This window comes from Saccoglossus kowalevskii, chromosome 15 (genome assembly GCF_978046115.1).
Source record: "Saccoglossus kowalevskii chromosome 15, keSacKowa6.1, whole genome shotgun sequence".
In the NCBI taxonomy this organism is placed as follows: domain Eukaryota; kingdom Metazoa; phylum Hemichordata; class Enteropneusta; family Harrimaniidae; genus Saccoglossus; species Saccoglossus kowalevskii.
Window position 1 is genome coordinate 1,732,586 of NC_140655.1, and position 20,845 is coordinate 1,753,430.

A 20,845-nucleotide genomic window follows, 5' to 3' on the forward strand; every position below is an offset into this window, starting at 1 on the left:
TATCCATTAAAAAGTGCATTATTGACTGGGAGGATGGTAGGTATGTTCTGCTCCATGCTGTATGTGGTGGAAGATCCTTTATAATTTTAAACACATATGCTTCTAACAGAGAAATAGAACATAACCACTTTTTGTCACAAATTGACCAGTTGCTGTTGGACAATCCCTTTGAACCACAAAGTGAGATAATTTGGGAAGGGGATCTAAATTTTGCAATCAACTTAAAATTAGATAGAGGAGGAGGTAACCCCAAATTTTGGCAAAAATCAGCAAACCAAACCAAATGAACGACATTATGGATGTCTGGCGTCTATTGAACCCTGAGGTACAGCGATTCACATGGCGGAGAGGTAAACCTTATGTAATACAAAGTAGGCCAGATTACATTTTCATATCAAATGACCTTTGACCCTTTGTCGCCAGCTTTATTTATATTGGTACTGGAAACATTACTTATTGCAATAAAGGAAGACAAAAATATTATTGGTATTTCAGTGGCAGGGCAGCATGTTAAGGAATCCGCATTTGCGGATGATATGACATGCTGTCTCTCTGACTGTAAATCTGTGGAAGTTCTATTATGCAAGATGAAAAAATTTCAGACATGCTCTGGGTTGAAAATAAACAAAGAAAAAACGGAAGCGGTCTGGCTGGGAAAATGGAGAAACAAAAAAGATGAGAAATTTGGGGTAAAGTGGCCCACCTATTAAGATTGTAGGAGTAAACTATTCATATGATAGAGTGGAAATGAAAGAAAAAAATATAGAAAAACCCCCTAGGAAATTAGAAAAGAATCCTTAATCCATGGAAGTGTAGAAAACTCTCCCTGTTTGGGAAGATTCAAATAATCAAAACATTTGGGTTATCTCAATTTACATATATTCTATCTAATACATATGTGCAAAATAATGTTTTGAAACAAGTTCAAAAACTTGTATACCATTTTATATGGGAAGGTACAGACCGAATAGCAAGAAAAAGAAAACTCAAATGATTCTTTGGATAAAACGTTTAATAAATGACGAAATACACCATCCCTGGAAATTCTTTGTACAAGACAAAATTAATAAAATTGGAGGGTACATATTATTAAAATGCAACTTCTCAGCCAGACTGCTCGCTGTGAAATTTACGGAATTTATATTAGTTTGTTTAAATATATGGCAAGAAATAAACGAGCATAGTGAAGTAGATCAGATTCTATGGAACAATAAATTAATCAAAATTAGGGGAAAATCAATATATTACCACACGTTTGATGAACTAGGAATTAGATACATATCTGATCTATACAGTGGTAAAAGAATGAAACCTTGGGTTGATTTTCAGAGGAGAGGTCTAACAATGATTGACAAACTAAAATGGATTGGATTGTGTAACACTATCCCAGAAGAATTAAAACTGGCAAGTAATCTGGAACATAAAGAAATAACAATTAGAGTTGAAAATAAACAAATTCACCTGAAAAATATAACAAGAAAATCCTTAAAAGGAGAACTAATCAACGGAATTTTTATGAAACCCAGAAGTCAGTCAATAATTGAAAATAGATTCACTGATGTAATAGAATGGAACCAAATGTATAAAATGGTCATCAACTTAACAACAGACACGAAAACCAGAGAATTTCAATTCAAACTTTTACACAATATTTTGTACACTAATTATCAACTGCACAAAATTAACCCACACCGCTTCCCAGAAGAAAAATGTACCTTATGCAATGATCACCCAGAAATGCTTGAACACCTATTTATGTTATGTAAGGACATGTATGTGGTGTCCCTATGGCAAGATATCTTTGTAAATCAAGGGGAAGCACTTCAGCTCAGTAGTGTGCCAAATAAACTTTGTTTGATATTGGGGAATCCTGAATATAGTTGGCAAGTGAACTTTATAAGTCTACTAGCTAGAAAACATATCTATTTCTCAAAATTCAAAAAAACAGTGCCAAACTACCTAAATTTCAAGCATTTGCTGAAAAGATATTTTGAAATTGAAAGACAAATTGCAAGGCAAAATAATAAACAGGCACATTACAAGAAGTGGTCCCCCTTGATTCCTTGTATCACATAATGTACACTTAGAAAATACTAAGGTTTCATAAGTTTTATTTGCTATGTAACTTCATTAAAGAAGCCCAATAAAAAATGTTGTAAACACAAAAAAAAAAAAAAACTGAAATAATAATACTACAAACTGTTCATGTTGTTCCTGCAAACAAACATTACAGATACTGTAAATTTCTTAATTTTTGCCTGGAATCAATTTTCATGAAAGGAATGATTCAGTGAAAATAAAGTCCTACGAATACTGTATACCTGTTTTCTTGTATTTTTACATTCAACTCATCAAATCCAAGTGAAAATAAATTCCATACAAAACACCCAAAAAGTCTATTTAGGCCATACTGATTTAATTTTACGGATGACATCCTCTGAAGACCCCAAAACTAATGCGAGAGGGCAAAAAAAAAAAAAAAATTCGGCCAAAAAAAAAATGCTGCTAAAACCACAGGACTACGGAGCTATTATTACGAATTTAACCACAGTGTATCAAAAAAACAAGTCTTAATTTGTAGGAGGCACATGCTGATGTACACATTTCGTACTGTATTACTGTCACAGGTATCATCACTTTTGATTTTGAAAAGGCAAGAGGATAAGGCAGATGTTAGCTTTGCCAAAGGCATACACATCAACGCAATAATAAAGAAAAACTTACTGTGTTGTATTGAAAACAAAAATAAATAAAAATGAAAAATAAGTTTGTCAACAGCAACCTGGAAATTAACTTCTTTCAAATTGACATTCAAACTACAGCTTTTAAAGTGACACTTCAGATAGACTAAGTGTAGACACAAATGCTCTAGAACTACTTCAACTATGTAACAAATTATAAGAGGCTCGATATTGAAAAAAAAACACCAACAGAGAGTCAACAAAAATTTGAATGCAGAAAATTATGTACATGTATCTTGATGAAAATGCGTCATATGATCAAAATATTACTGTGTGTGCAAGCAAATTATCCGAATCAGAAAATGGAAAAAAATAAGAAACTTTTCTTCACCCCGTAAGGGGACTTCAGCCAAGGAGCTTCTGCTGCTTTCGTTGCAGTTTTGTCGACTTCAATGTGGACAAAGCAACCGAACTGATTTGTCGCCTGACCGACTTTTAGGCCACCATACACCTCCACTCTTCTCCCATTTCTCATCATTGCAGAAGAAACGCGGGACAGCCACTCTGGACAATATGTTCTCAAAGTTGTCTGGACGAAACTCTCTTGCCGCTACCGACCTCTCATATAGCTGTGTAAGCGTCTCCCTGGCCAATGTCAATTGCATACCAGTCTACAACAATCCCTCCGTTTCACCTCTGAACTTTTATGCTCACGTATTTTGGTGGTGTGGTTGCCATATTGGATCATTTATGGCAAAATTTGCATGTTTTGAGGCAATCTCTTTCCCATAGGTCTTTGCGCTTTACGTAACGCGCATCTAACTGTGTGGAGTTTGGTTTTGATGTAGTCCAAAACGAGTTTTACGACAAGTCAGCGCTTTGCGACAATATGAGTCGGCAAGTTCCGGACAGAAAACCGATCTGTAGAGACTCGTCGTCGGAGATTTTTTTTTTTGTGTGAGAACAGGCGAAAACTAATGCGCGCGCGGATGTCATCCATAAAATTAAATCGGTGTAGCCTTAGTGGAAATCAATTCCAGCTAAAATAAAGTATTTCACAGTAAGCAAGTATGGTAACATGCATCATCCAGTTTATGTATGTCTGAACCTAATTCTTTGACATGTTATTGCTGGGTTTCTTTCTAATCTTTGCACATTTGTTGTCAAGGTTGGTCAACTGTAGGTTGTATTCTGCCATTGTAATTTCCGATCAACTGAAATTTCAAATGGCTACTTTGTTTGTCACTCAGTTATCAAAGTGGCTGTGGCAAACATTATGCAAATTGAGTATCTTAAATATTTATGTAGAAAAAGTAGTGTCCACCCTGAAAGAACCTTTCTAGCATGGATATCATATACTGAAAAATGTTATCAAAAATTCAAATTTCTGTTTTCGTTGCCCCTCTAAAAGATCATTTGATAAAAACACTTGTATTGCTTAGGATTATGATGAATTGATTACATTTTTTCCTGACTTCCAGATCAAAAAATTAGGAGAGAAACTTGAGAATTTGCAGAAAGAGAAGCATGAACTTTTTTTGCAGTTGAAGAAAGTACTCAATGAAGATGAAAACAGACGACGACAAAAAATGAAAGAACAAAGGTATAGTATGATCACACTTTTAAAGGATCATTACCACATTCAGAGTACCTCACACTAATCTGTATGACTGATTACATATAAACCTCACTTGATACCCATGAATGTGATTCACTTTATTTTGAAAACCTGTTTTGGACTCCCGTGTGCAAAGCACACAATGGGAGTCTTCGTGTCCACTAATATCTCAAGAACAAAATGTTGGTTTTTGATAAAACTTGACGCATAGATGCTCTAGGCTAATGCGCAGATTTGATTAGGTTTTGGTTTAAATTCATGCATATTAATTACCTAATTGTTTGATGACTTTCCACTGATATCTAATGAACTGCTCATTAGATTTTGATGAAACTTCATACATGTATACTAATTTTTGGTTGAAGTCCATGGCATATTAATTATCTAATTTGAATATTATTTAGGTAATTTTAAGGTTTTTCAATTTTTTTCTCAAGAACCATTCAACAGATTTCAATGAATTACTGTTGCATGCAACTGGTGCTATAATTTTGTTGTCTGACAAAATATATTACCAAAATATCAAGTCGCCATATATGGTCATTATTTCATTAAATATTTATAAACCATAGCTACTTGGAACCACCCTGATCATTGCTTGCAGTTTGTTCTAATAGAAGCTAATATGTAATAAATACTGTATTTCTTATTGGTACTTCATGCCTCCAATATCTTCAGCTTTCTCTGATTGCCCTTGCTTGCATGTATCTTAACAAGTAAGGCATTGACAAAATTGTTGTATTTAATATGATACCATAACAAGTAAGGCATTGACAAAACTGTTGTATTTAATATGATACCATAACAAGTAAGGCATTGACAAATTTGTTGTATTTAATATGATACCATAACAAGTAAGGCTTAAGGTTGTGACTAGAATTATAGCAAACACAATGTTGTTTTGAAATGGTGGACTGATACATGGAGTGAGCACTCAGCTGGGTTAAATTTTCTAATACTGCCAATACCAGTTTAGTTCAATCGACATTTTTTTGGGACAACATCTGTTGTGATGATGCCGGTTATTACATGTACTTGAGTTTAGAACTAAGCAAATCATTGTTGTCAAGTTTTTACATTGTCTATGTGGAGTTTAACTATTTCACCACCAGTTCCCTCTTTTTTCACAAAATAGTACCCTTTTCGTTAGAAGATTGGGACAAAAAAAGCAAAATTTTTGAGTAAGAACTCAAATTCAACTCAAATTTTGTCTGTTGGCTCCAAAATTAGTGTTCATTTCCAGGAATATTGAAGAATATAAGAAAAATAGTGCAGAAAAGTTTGGGCAAGAAAGTCTGGTGGTGAATAGGTAAATAGTAGTACGAGGACCTACACATAAACATAACTGTCAGCTCATCAAATTCATTTTTGTGGTTTGTTTCAGTGATCGTGAATTTTTCCGTGATATGGGGCATACATCTTACCATTCAAACATTCACCCTATGACAGCACCACATGTCATCATGCATGGTAAGTATTATATTTCTCAGTTACCATGGTATCTAAACATTCAGTTACCATGGTATCCAAACCTTCAGTTACCTGGGTATCCAAACATTCCCTGTGCTGCTGGCTTTATGTCCATTGCATTAACACTGACACTTCTTTATATACCAGCAGAGAGATGACCCTTACATCATTCATTCATGATACTTACATGATAGGTACATGTATTTTGATTACTGGTACAGCGTTCATAATAATAAACAGATTATAACTGAATGGACTGAAAGAACACCCGCAAAAGTATATTCCTCTACATTTGACAATGTATGTGTTAATGGTGTTCAATTTTATTCCAGGTGGAATGTCAGCAAGAGGCCCATTATTGGGTGATTCTCCCAAAGGACATCTATTTAGACAAACACAGACATCACCCTCTCATGTGAGTGCAATAATGATTGGTAACAAACAATTGCTACTACTCTATACAACCTAGCTGTGATTAGTGACAACCAATGACTACTACTCTTGACAACCTAGCTGTTATTAGTGACAACCAATGACTACTACTCTATACAACCTAGCTGTGATTAGTGACAACCAATGACTACTACTCTATACAACCTAGCTGTGATTAGTGACAACCAATGACTACTACTCTATACAACCTAGCTGTGATAAGTGAAAACCAATGACTACTACTCTATACAACCTAGCTGTGATTAGTGACAACCAGTGACTACTACTCTATACAACCTAGCTGTGATTAGTGACAACCAGTGACTACTACTCTATACAACCTAGCTGTGATTAGTGACAACCAATGACTACTACTCTTGACAACCTAGCTGTGATTAGTGACAACCAGTGACTACTACTCTATACAACCTAGCTGTGATTAGTGACAACCAGTGACTACTACTCTATACAACCTAGCTGTGATTAGTGACAACCAATGACTACTACTCTATACAACCTAGCTGTGATTAGTGACAACCAATGACTACTACTCTTGACAACCTAGCTGTGATGAGTGAAAACCAATGACTACTACTCTATACAACCTAGCTGTGATTAGTGACAACCAATGACTAATGCTCTATACAACCTAGCTGTGATTAGTGACAACCAATGACTACTGCTCTATACAACCTAGCTGTGATTAGTGACAACCAATGACTACTACTCTATACAACCTAGCTGTGATTAGTGACAACCAGTGACTACTACTCTATACAACCTAGCTGTGATGAGTGAAAACCAATGACTACTACTCTATACAACCTAGCTGTGATTAGTGACAACCAATGACTACTGCTCTATACAACCTAGCTGTGATTAGTGACAACCAATGACTACTACTCTTTACAACCTAGCTGTGATTAGTGACAACCAATGACTACTGTTTTATACAACCTAGATGCGATTGGTGACAACCAATGACTACTGTTTTATACAACCTAGATGCGATTGGTGACAATAATTTTGATGAGGAACTTGTTTACATTTACCGGTACTATTAAAGTTACAACTGATTACAGTCGTGTAATAATATTGAATTTACATATAATTACTTTTTTTCAGTCCCGTTTCAGGCACAGCCTGAAAGGTAAACTATTAATTCTTATTTCAGGAATTAATTGGGTCTTTTTCAAGATTTTCATCCAAAATTTCCTCCCCCACTGCACTGACAGAGTAACTGAGCATGCTCAGAATAAATAATTAGCTTAGATTGTAATGCTAGGGTTTTTAGTGATGTCATGCCCTGGTCATTACCTTAATCTGAATCAGTGACAGATGGGTCGTACCATTACCAATCTCAATGGGAAATGTAGAGGGGTGTCAAGGCTACATTTTGATGGGAATTATAATGGTAATACTGAAACAAACCCAGGTCCTGGTAATATACAAAGACCTGAATTAACAAAAAAGTCAAGTTGTTATTGAAGGTACATCAAGGTTTACTCAGATTTATGAATGCAGTTTCTTGAGCATGTATGAGGCGTAGTTTGGTTGCACTTGTGTACTCTTGAGATTTTGGACTCGGGTCAATGACAGTTTTCAGTTATCAGATTAAGGGAAATCACTTTATGATGAGTTGTACCCACATAGAGTACATATTAATTCAATTGTTTGCAGATGTTCCATGTATTATTTTAAAATTAAATAATGGGGACTGTGACATTTATGTCTTTTTTTTACTGATAGACCGGAGTGAAACGTGCCAGAAGTCCATCACCTCCTGTAGTACAGCTCTATCCATCACGTCCACAAGGATATCCACAGGGTTACCCTGCTTCATACCAAACAACTGCTACATACCAACAAGGTCAGTGTTCTCCCCAAGATGTAAACAGCGTGGCAGTCCCGCCACAGTGCTTCGATTTGCCGCCACACCGGTCTGACACCGCCACGGTGATTAGCAAAACCGCCACAGTGCTTTTTTCATTGGGGATCTCGTCACACTGGTCGGCCCGACTGGCACTCAAAATTAGCGACCACCACGGAAACGCTTCCGACTATTGCCATATTGTTATTATACTTGCGTACCGACTGACACGCATCCTGCCAGTCGAGGAGAATAATTTGTAAACAATAGACATAGTCCCGCGATTAAACAATACAAGTCAATTTTGTAAGATTAGCACCTCTTTGTTTGTAAGTAAATACTTTCTGACGATGGACGCAGTCTTTAGATTGAAAGCTAAAATTCTTTCAAAATCAATTGCACCCGATGTAACATGGGCAAAGCGGAATTCACGATCAGTTTACGCTACTCAAGAAAAAACAACGTGTTTATTGCGTGATTGGGTAAAATACATTTGAACTGTTATCATCGTGAATCATGTAAAAACTCTTCTTTCAAGACTTCTTTTACCTTTTAAAAATTTCTAATCACCTCTTTCGAAAACCATCATGCAGTTTTCATCTGAAATTCATACCAACACATTGTGCTACGACATCGCTTTACTTCCGCAATGTAATTTTTATGATCACGATCATTCGGAAAACTTCGGGTTCTACCGGCATTACCATGCGGCATTCTGATTCGTTAATGGCGTTTTTGACCCACCGGGTCAAAGGACACATGCCGGTCAACTAATGCGTCATAACTATCATGGCGGGTCGCTGTTTTTCACCGAAGTGATCGAGTGATCAAAAATAATTTCTCCCGATAAAACTAGTTCAAATTTTACATTTTTTTCATATAAAAAAAAGAAGTATTTAATTTTTGCATGGCATCATGACCGACTAAAAGGAATTATTGGTATAACCGGTGTATAACATCGCGAAGTAAGTTATGTCACGTCGTAATTTTGATGATCGTTTGGAAGTGTTATTTGTTCGTTGTAGAAGCTGGTGGTCGGAATAATAACCAGCAATCCGCCAAGTAATTACGTGGTTGAGTTTTGAAGGAGAATTTTGCAGTAAATAAGATCATGAAAGTCTTGAACATAATCCTGGCTGGAACGTTTCAGATGAGTTCCATTTAACCTTTTACAATTTATTTGTTTCTTTTTAGTCTGCAGCATTTGCATTTCGAGAATGTTTCATTTTTAAATTCAAACTCTTCTAAATTGTGAAACGTAATATTTTGACTCCAAAAAAAAAATACAATTGCACTGTGACAGAGCTTATAAATATTACAAAAGTGCCCAAAATAAAAGTGTTTATAACACTGTGTGAAGCAAATAAATGTCTGCCACTTTGTTTTTGAAAATATATGTTGTTTATTGTGTGGGTGTAAATGTGCTTTGGTCAATTTCTATTATTATGTAAATGATATGCAAATGATATGTAAATTAGGCCGCCATAGTGGTTTAAATTCCTGGAGAGAACACTGAAGGTACAAATTACTTACCTTTGTTTCCAATAAATTGTCTGGAGACACTCAATACTGTTATCAAGATCATAGATATGTAACTGAAAAAAGTTAAACCTGGATTCATTATATTCACCTTCCAAAACCTATTTTTTATTCTGTGCCTGTAAACCAGTAAGTGTATATTATCTATCTGTCAATGTGATAGACACACTAGAACAAACAGTGTTACCATGCAACAAATTAGTTTTCAAGTCTTGCCTTTTGAAAGTGGCTGGAGAGTGAAATATAGCTTTCCAAGAGGCACTGAGATGACTTATAGAAGTAATTGCAACATGTTGAGAAATAATTTGTGCATGTGTTTTATTTAAAAAAACAGGAATGAGATTTAACTTTGGGCAAGTTCTGGTATTTTTTAATGAAATGCATTCTTGAATATTATCTATCTTTGTGAGTTGTACGCCCCAATGACAATACATCTGTACATTATCTTTACAAATTTACTTATCTGTTAAACTTTTTAACCTTGTAAATTTGGGTGGTACATAAATAATATTGTAATAAAATGTGCATATTTTTTGTGACTGTTTCTTCATTGTAAAAGTCAATGACGACGCAACTAATTTCGTAATTTTATTTTCCCTCAAGGACGTAATGTCCCCCTCAACCTGTCATATGGTAAATTAAAATTGTCATTTGCACTGTCGAGAACAGTAGTAATTCATGGCATCCATCCCTCAATTGAAAAAGGAATCAGTTCAAAGATTTAGTTGACCTTGACAAAATACTTGACTTGCAAAGCTGTTGACAATAAATATTCCATGTTTAAAACAAGATCTTGATCTTTCAGGTCATAGCAGTTACAACACTGGAAAATCTAGTACCAATTATACCAGCCAATCACATGTGACCTATCCAGGTGCTCAACAACAATCAACACATAGTAATTACCCAGCCAACCAATCAACAAGCAGCAAGTATCAAGGCAGCCAATCGGCATTCAGTTCCTTTTCTGGACATTATGTGCCTGCTCAGCAGCCTTTAAATGACAAGTATCCACAGAATTATCAACAACAACAACAACAGCAGCAGCAGCAGCAGCAGCAGCAGCAGCAACCACCACCACAACGTAAGAATGCACTTGAAATTTGATTTGTATTTCATCAATCACTACCACATGCTTGTTTAAAGTGCCTGGGAAATGGCTGCATTATTCATTGGTACATCAATATTATTAATTTTTATGTTTCTAAACATAACATATTTTTTTCAAGTGAAAAAAATGTGTTTCAAACTCAGTCAACGGCAACTTTATTTTTGTGTATTTTAAAACGAGGCTCTTCAGTAGCTTCTTATTTGCATACAGAAATTCCACTTGCTGCTGGGCAGCTTGCATTGCCGATACGTGTATAGAAGGCACATTTCTTGAACAGTTTTCTCATCTTGCCACTTATGTTCTTGTTTTCGAGGAAGAATGAACCATAATGAACACATAATATCAAGTTTGTTGCATAGGGTTAAGTTAGATGTTAGATACGTGTATATTCTGGCGTAGCTGGTCACCATGATCGTCATCGTCACCACTGCACGTTTGTACACTGTCGCTGCACCCCCGGCACTGGACAACATTCGAGTTGGTAAGAAGTTAGACTACTACGGACTACTACAGGGTTGGTCTGGACTACACAATTACTTGTATGGTAGTCAGTCTAAGTGTTGACTTCTATTTCCATGGAACTATCTACACCTATGTCGATCATCACCGAGTTTTTCTAAATTGACGAGGACAAGTGTGTGAATAGTGACGTTTGATTGGATAACAAGGCATTGTGCTTGATTGAAAAAACAGTAATACATTTCATTGAATACTGACCAGTTTTTCATTGTGTTTTAGGCTATGTACAAAGTGGACAGCATAATTCTAGTATGTCAATGCAACAACAGTTAGAACATGCTAACCAGCAGTCAGGATTTACGGAAGAACAGGGTCATTTCAAGTTACAGCAGGTAAGGCCACAGTGACAATGCTTTACTATCACCAATGTTAGACTAACTTGTGCTGCTGGCTGCCATGTCTTAAGGTTGATCAATGTATTCACTGATTGCACATTTATGTGCCCAAATATTTCACCATTTTCTGTTTAACCTGACCCCATTTTTTGAATAAAAATGCACTATTATTTAAATTTTCTACTTATTTATTTGTTATAATATTTATAACAAAAGATATTTCTTGATATGCATACAGAGAATGCAAGAACTCTCTTGTATCCTATGCCTTATTATACTGCAAACTATTAAAACTTCAATATATTTTCAAATTGGTATGTAAACCCCTTTTTAGCTCCGCTGTCAACTTAGCTGATATGAGTGATTGTCCGTCGTCGTCCATGTCAACTTTTTACTTTTTAGACTTCTTCTTGAAAACTACAAGCCTGAATGCTTTGATACTTGGTGTGTATGTATCTTGAGTAGACCTCACTTAGATTTATTCATTTTCTAATATCTTCAGTTCTATAATTGAAATGTGCATTGCTAACAGCGAAGCTATCTCACCCAAGAGGCTGCTTGTTCAACTTTTTCTTGAAACCACATGTCTGATTGCTTTGATACTTTTTATATATTTATCTTTGATAGATCTTTTGTTGATATGTTTATTTCGTGATGATAACTTTAAATCTCTAATTGAAATGTGCCAGAGAGGCTGCTTGTATTATATAAATACAGCAGAACAAGTGTTTTCTATCTTGTTGAACTGAAACCAATATTTTGAACTATAAAATGAAAATGGAGTTATATGGTATATTTCATTGACCATTGACAATGATTTATTTTGTATGATATTCTCAGCAGCAGCAGCAACAACAACAACAACCATCATCATCATCATCATCAGCTGCAGCAGCAGCAGGAGGAGGAGGAGGAGGTCAGCCACAGAGTCATATCAGACCTACAATGAATACACAGCCACACCACCAAACTATTCATACTCAGCCACCACAGCAGCCACCGCAGCCACGGCAGTCATTGCTATCACAGCAACAATTGCATCTAAATAAAGTGAGTGATACTGTTTTATAACTTATTGCAGTGGCTAATTTACATAACACTGTAATAATAATGTATCCATGCAAATTATTTTAATGCAAATTATTTTCAACCATATCAAACTACCGTACTCGACCGCGTTAGCGCCCATGCCAGGGCAAGCGCCCACCCCCACTTTTGCGCACTTTTTATATTTGGGGTCACATTCGGCAAAGCGCCCACCCCTTCAAAATGCAATTAATTTAAAACTTGGTCTTGCGTAACGAATCTTGGTAATCGTTTTTATATGATACAGCGTGGATATCGACCGCTGTGAACATGTTGTGAATGCGTAGAACACGGTAACCGTGTGTAAACTACGCTTCGACAATGATCTGTTAATACAAGTAAAATGCGGTAAATATTTCATGCCATATTCAGTTTACCTCTCAAAAATGGCTAGTTACTAGTTTTTTGGAAAAACCATGTCGTTTATTCACTGAAATAAATTCCAACAGATCGTACTTCGATATCGATAATTCACTTCCGCATTGCGTTACCGGAAAGTCTTCGAGAATTTCCGAAGGATTGCGTCAGTGCAACACAGCATTCTGATTGGTAAATAACCAACTTGACCCATTAGGTCAAAGGATGCTGCTGCAGGTCAAATGCAAATGCATCATGGCGTAAAGTGATTTTCATCGAGAGTTTGCGTACGATCCAACACCTTCGTCAGTGGAGATAATATGACAATTTTGACTTCGACTGTGTTCCAACAGACTCAAATGTTTTTAATTTCATAAATTCTGGTGGTACGTAATTAATATTGTAATAAAATGTGCATATTTGTTGTGATCATTTTTGTTTCTTTCTTGTGAAAATCAATGACAACTCAACTAATTTCGTAATTTGATTTTCCCTCAAAGACGTAATCTGTCACTTGATGAATCAAATTTTTCATTTGCACTCTTTTTCGAGGGGATTGCTCGGGTAAGCGCCCACCCCTAAAAAATCGTGAGTTGAGGCCCCTGGGCGCTAACGCGGTCGAGTACGGTATATGTTTATGAAAGCTCATAATGGATTAATTGTCACTAACCAATAATCTTGCATTAGATCCTTTATTGATGATTCAACTTAAAGGAATACCACACTTTTTTTTATTATTAAAAAAATGTTGAATAAAACAGAAGAAAATTGCAAGTTAGATATACAGTACAGTTCTCGCGAAAGCTTTGGCTTCACTTCAGCGTCAGCTTCGCTTCAGCATCGCATCATTATGGCAATGTTATGGCTTCAGCATTGCTTCAATGTCGCGACATAAAAAGTTGAGGCGATCATCGCTTCGCTTCATTGTGGCCTCATTATGGCGACAATGTGACATCAGCATCGCTTCATCAAACAAAGAAGTACAGAACTCATTTCGCCCAACCTCTCGTCCGCTTCCGCTTTTCAATCGCTCGCTTTTGCGACCGCTTGTTGAATTTCCGCTTTATTTTCGACTGTGCAAAAATTCGGACAATTTTCTGGTTTTCATAGATCACGGTTACTAGTTTAGTAACCGTGCATAGATGTTAAACAACCGTCAAAAGTTCAAATACTTTTTGTTTTAACTATCTATAATTATATGCACGCAATCTGACCCTTTGACCTAGATTTGGCTGGGATTGACTATTTTATTTTAAACAACTTATTCTGACGTGACGCACTGCTACAAAATGTATTTCAACAGAAGTACGACATGGTTGTCTGGGTTTTTTTTCCTGACTTTGTTGAGTTTACGATTTGTATAATTATTGTTATTTCCCCGAAGGAGAATACAAGCCGAAGGACCATGAAGCTAAATAGAAGTCCCACGCATGGACTGAGTGAAAGAAAATATTTCTAAGGCTAAAATAAAACGTAATATCTCTTTGTGTATTTGTCAATTTTGCATATATTTAGTATGACAGTATGTTCGTAAATATCTGGAAAAATCTCGTCTTTCGTTAATAATTTCATTTGTTTGAAATGTCTATCGACCGTGTCCCAATAATTTGTTTGGAATATCCCCGTTGGTTTCTCCAAACGATCCCGACGACCGTCATTCAACACAATCAGCATTTATTTATCGTAATTCATGGGGATCATGTCCCGTAATTTGCGGGCTGTAAAACCAAATAATTAAACAAGTATTATTTATTATAATTTTGTTTTACCTCGCGAAACTACAACACGACATAGAGTTGTCGTGGTGAAACAGTCGCCCTGAAATCGATGGAACTTCAATTATCCATTTCTCACCTTGAAATAAAATTGTAAAAAATCGAAGAGCATCGGGAGATAAATTATTAACCAGTCTTACCAATCGCTAGCTTTATTTTATTCAAATCCAAAAAATTCACGAGTTTTCGACATTTGTTGGCAACTACCGTGCTAAAAATGGTTGAAAGTGTGGGTGTGGTTCTCTCGCAAAGTCCCGTTGATAATACGGACAAATATGGTTCTGTGACCCAGGTTGTGTGCTCCGATCAGGTGACTCTCAGCCAATCAATGATGTTGTAACAAAGCATATTTGACGCTAATTTAAGGGTCGTTGTACCATCCAATCTCCTGCGTCGATTCACATAGTTTGTTTGTGCTGTGACAGGCTTCACAATTATTCACTGAAAAACATCGGTATATTTTGACAAACTGCTGGGATTTGACCTCAGTTCAAAAAAAGAAAAAAAAACTGGGCTGAGATACAAATCAGTTTTGCAAGTTGGGAAATAAGGTAAACCAGATTGGGGTCGATGATATTCAGTATCGAAGGACTTCCGTGTGTATCATGAGTTTCAAATTGTTCATCGACTGGTCACCAAATATTTACGGCTACAACTAAATGGACACGTTTTTTTCTGAAGCCCAATAAATTATTTCTGCATATCAAGTGCTATTCAATTTTTTACAGGGCATGTGGCTCGTTTTTATTCAAAAATATTTTTTGTGAGAATACTTTTAAAGTACGTATAGGTCGAGCTTAGGTCACTGATCATGACTTAATTTTGAAAATTGGATGTAAATTTTACCAGACCGACACCACTCATAGTTAGAAATGTACGCACTTGTTTTGGAACTTTGTATCAAGATGGCAGGCGACAACGCCGATGCACGAGGCGGCATATGTGCGTTTTGCTTGTATTAGTAGTCCGGGCATGGGATCGGACTCTGCTAAAACTAAATGAAACACAGAAAAATACCACCGAAATGAGGAATCTGAATCTGTTTTCTTACCAGCAAATAAAATTTCATTTCATATAGCAAATTGCGTTGTATCCGAACGACGATTGCATTGTGTGATTTAAATTTCCCTGCAGTCAATACATGTATGACACTCGTCACCTTGCAGATTGCAATGTACAAAGTTTTTGGTACCCAATACTCACAACATTAAATAATTAAACAAGATATCTTTTTAAAATGTCATTTTACTTCTGGTCATATTATTTTATTCCCCTTACCGCCTTGAATTTCAAATCGATTACATATCAGACTTCTGTACATGTGTTTTTCTCTACTGCCTTTCCGTGTGAAAATAATGAGGTCATACTCATGTCGCAATACTTTGAAGCTGATGCCATGTTGATGCCATGAGACTGCAAAGCTGAGGCCACGATGATGCCACAGAATAAGCGAGGCGAACACAGCTTCAATTTTCAATGACACGAAGCTGATGTCACAATGATGCGATGCTGAGGCGACAATGAAGCCATTCGTAGGCGACAATGATGCCACAAAAGCCAAAGCTTTCGCGAGAACTGTACTGTAGTTGTATATTTTTGTGTTTCCACTAGGATGAGTTGTTCATATTACATCCAGAAAACAAACCCTCAGAATGAGTAAATTTAACAAAATTCATTGACGCTGTGTTTGTTCATATATACCGCATCTACAATCTCTGAAAAACATATAAAAGTTTGTTGAATTACTTATTTGATCGTAGAGCCTAAGGTCTATAATTTGATTGATCATTATGATTTCAGAATTAAAACAAAGATATTAACTAATTTGCATATTTATTGATGAATAGTGGAGTTGATTATTTAAATGGTCATGAAATCTTTTGTGACTAATGTTTTGATGTCAAATACAATTTAGCTGATTGGTGAACATCTAAAGATATTCTAAAATTATTTCAGACTGGACGATGTGATCTATTTATCATTTAAAATTCAAATTTAGTCATCAGAACAAGTTTGACCACCTGTTTCAATTGTGATAAAAACATTTCTTTGAATAATTAGTTACAGTTATGGATTTATAAACAGTTTATTTAACGTTAAAAACCACTTGGTACATCATCATTATACAATATATTTCATCGGCTATTATCTTTTATAACATTCACAACTATCAATATTTGTTTTTCCTTTTAAAAGAACTTCTTTAAAAAAAACTGTTGCTTTTTTATAAAGATAAAACATCACTAACGAGTTATACTCCTACTTCATGTAATAACAAAACTCACTTTTGCAATGCATTGTTTTTGATCATAAGTATTCGGAAGGTATTGGAAACTGTCCACATTACCACACATTATGATTGGCCATTGGCTTTTGACTGCCTGCCTAAGAAAACATGCCAGATCTGATTTTCATACAAAATAGATAGTGTGTTAAAATGTGAATGCTCATTGTAAAACTTTACTTGTATTTCATAGCACAAACTATGACTGAATAATAAGCAATGCTGGTAAAACCTTGAAAAAATAAGTTATTTGTGTGTGTACATCTAGGGTCTAGATGATCATTGCGAGTCATGTTTTGAAACTAACAGTCTACCGTATTTATCTGGGTAAGAGCCTAGGGTCCTGAACATGGAAAATTGCCAAAAAATAGGGGTGGGCGTTTGTCCGGATATCCCCTGCAAAAAAAACGAAAATTTGCGAAAATTGACAACACGCATATCGAACTGCGGCAGGGAATAGAACGGCAAATGAAAACATGCAACAGAAATAAATGAACAATATGCAACATTAGAAGTAAAACAAAAATAATTTATTGCTAATAATGTGACAAATAAACCAGAAATAATAAAAATTGACAGTGAGGAATCATTTGGATTAGGATTTCCCCGTCGACAAACTCGCCCAATATGCGTGAACTCAAAATGAACTAAAATGTCAGGGGTTAAACTGCGTAAAATGATTTCCGGTCTTGACAAATTACGGATCAACTGTCATACAAGATCAATAATAATTTACAAATTTACTCAGTAAAAATTATAAAAATTCATAACTGTTTAAAAAAACTTCTCAGATCTTTATTTGTATGTTCATTGCCATCTTCATCGAACTCAAAACCCCCAAGGTCTAAGTCGGCGTCACTGTAGCTGTAGAACAACATCCCTACAGCTTTGTCCTGAAGTTCGTCGATATCGTCCCACACAATTTGGACTTAGCACTTTTAGTCTATCAGCTTGGCACTTTTCATTCATGTCTAATCACAATAAAGAGACAAGAAAAATGGGACCACTCTGCTGTGAAGGCACACGATGCTTTTGTTTACAGTCTGGCAATCATCTTTGACCTTTATTTATCTGCTCTACTGATTGGCTAAGAATGATATCACTACTAGTGTTTCATCATTGAGGTCAAATCGTGACAATGCTTTCTAATCAAACTCAACGCTTATCAATCATGGTGAAAGTAATCATTCAGCAAGTTCCGGTGGTTGGAATTTCTCACTATATGGATATCGCGGTGGGCTTGAAATAGAAAGTATTTTTTTATCCAACGACAGAAGAATAGTTTTGAAGACAGAAATGCGGTGACGAAAGATGGTAAAAAAGTTGGCAGTCTTTGGCATGACATTGCAAAATTGCTGGCCCAAGTCATGGATTCACAAGCTGCTACCAAATATTTTATGAAGCCAAAATAACGTGATTTCAACCACTCTTAGTATGGTCTGCTACAATATTGCAACATTGGTTTAATTATTGATGACGCTACTGCCGACCAAGTGCAACACTTGTTTCGCAGCTCTTTATACGAGTTGCTTGAATCATTTCTAAGAAAGCACAAACCAAACGACCGGCCCTTTTCAGGACCACGACATATTTCAAAAAGAGAACTACAGTTTCTGCTTTAATATACATTTTTATAGACTAGCTGACTGTTATGATTCTGATAACAAATCTTGAAAAATAAATGTAAATCAGCGGTGAACTCGTTGCCCTGAAGGCAGAAAGCGAAAATCCCTATTTTGCTGTCACAGCTATTTCACACCTTGTTTTACCCAATTAACAATTATGTTTATAAGCATCACAACTGACTGCAAAAAAGTCAACTGTTAATACAACCACAGTCAAAGAATAGAAAATAGGTTTTTGTTATTTTTTGTGTAGAAAAAGACCTTCTGGGCGTATGCCTGACCTCAACTGCTTTATTGTGTCAAAAGTGGGGGGGGGGGGTTGCCGGATAAATATGGTATAACATCCAAATTCCTAAACTTGTTATTTTAAATTATTGTTACCATAGAAGCAATGCTAACATATTTACTAAGAATGGTGACTACCCTTAGTCTGATGTTATGGGTTAATCTGATCTCAAGAGCAGAGCTTTGTCTGCCTCCCTTCTGCTGTTTTTATGCAATATATTTTTAATTTATCTTTCAGCCAAGTATAGTTGGAGGGTTTGGCACCAGACAAACAAGACCAAGTTCTCCAATATACCATCAAAAACAGCAACCTGCACAACCACAACTAGCTGTAAGTTCTTTCTTTATTACAACATCAGTACTATATATTACCTGGCAGTGACAAAAATCTGTATTAATTTGGGTCGTGTCTGTGCTTCCGTGTGTGCACATTCACGTTACCAGCTTTTTCTCACACATGTGTGATCCAATTCAGTTCAAGTTGATACAGAGACAGGAGTTGGTGGTGTTATTAGGCACATCAAGTTATTTTTTCGATTCTTCAAAGTTTCACTGTGTTTTTCTTTGATTTTTAACATTTTTCCTTCAAAATTGCTGGAAAATCCGACTTTTCCCGAAATTACCCGAGTTTAATCCGAGTTTTGATAACGCATGCGCAGTTCTCGTCTCAGTGGAAATCACAGTCATTTTTGTGTGAGGATATTGTATCCCGGAATTGTATCTTTATTTGCGCAACGCTTATATAGACAAAATTCTGTCTCGTCAATTTCAAAGGTAAGAAACTGTGCTTATTATGGTATTTATACACTTTGTATTATCGTTTGTGTCCTGGGTTTGGTGATAGTGGGAAACTCTTGCTAACCTGGCGAGAGCTTCGCCAGAAAAACTGCCATTCTATTATTGTTGTAGTAAATTGAAAGTTTACCTCGTGATTTAAGAGGTTTGCAGTGCTCTCTCCGGGATTCAAACGTCGTGGTGATGTCGGCGCAATGCTGCTCTGAGACGCTTGCCAGACTTTGCCTCGCTCAAAATCATTATCGCCATGCTTGATTTTTGCAACATTTACATTTGTTTATGATTTCCACAGCTATTGTTCTATGAGATGCGTCCTCGCTGTTCATAAACAGCCATAAACAAGTTTAGTTGGGTGGCATGTACTCATTGAAAGTGTTGGTTTATTTACGTAATCCACTGATCACGCCATCGTCGAAGTTGAAAATATGTTGCTACTCAGGAGAGCTTGCCCACAACGCTACTCTCATGTCCCAAATAAACATACTGGTACGTTTATTTTTTCCCCCGAAAAATTCCACCCGATACATTCTTATTTGAGACGGTACGTTCATCTATTTTTCTAAATCGGGCCGATTAAAAAAAAATCATGCCTTTTCCCCATGAAAAACGAAGCCAAAAAATCGCACTAAAACATCGGTAAATCTCTTCCGTGTTATTTCACCATGAGGTCGCTGAACTGTCATTAACATATTTAAATGTTTTATGGTAATTTGAGCACATGGGCACCATCCAGCATTTTGATTGGTTGATTAGCGACTTGACCTATCTGGTCAATAAACATGCCTCGTGTGCATGGATAACATGGCGGATATCGTATCGCATCGAGCGTTTACATGTAACCGAAATCATTCGCTTACGATGAAACTTGAATTTTACTTGCATTTCATAACAATTCAACGAATTTATTTTTTGTACGTTAATAAAATCACTACTGAGTACTAATCAACAATTGCAACACTTTGAAAACAAGTAAGCTACCGTACCGTAATCATTTGCTACTAAGCAATGGTTTGTTTTTATTTTAAACTTGTACTTTATACTTTTCGTTACCAACAAAATTAAA

General features: G+C 36.0%; 1 protein-coding gene across 5 annotated transcripts in view; it reads left to right on the forward strand.

The window, feature by feature from the left end:
* The window catches only part of LOC102804909 (uncharacterized), a 52,606-nt gene that overhangs the window by 27,178 nt on the left and 4,583 nt on the right, over window positions 1-20,845 (forward strand). For 3 of the 5 annotated variants that reach the window (XM_085508605.1, XM_085508606.1, XM_085508601.1), the window contains 8 exons: window positions 4,163-4,284; window positions 5,684-5,769; window positions 6,102-6,184; window positions 7,951-8,071; window positions 10,416-10,694; window positions 11,460-11,572; window positions 12,416-12,625; window positions 19,226-19,318. In XM_085508605.1, the coding sequence (XP_085364731.1) occupies window positions 4,163-4,284; window positions 5,684-5,769; window positions 6,102-6,184; window positions 7,951-8,071; window positions 10,416-10,694; window positions 11,460-11,572; window positions 12,416-12,625; window positions 19,226-19,318 (1,107 nt within the window). The remainder of the gene's footprint in view (window positions 1-4,162; window positions 4,285-5,683; window positions 5,770-6,101; window positions 6,185-7,950; window positions 8,072-10,415; window positions 10,695-11,459; window positions 11,573-12,415; window positions 12,626-19,225; window positions 19,319-20,845) is intronic. The other 2 variants (XM_085508604.1, XM_085508602.1) reach the window with 2 other exon arrangements.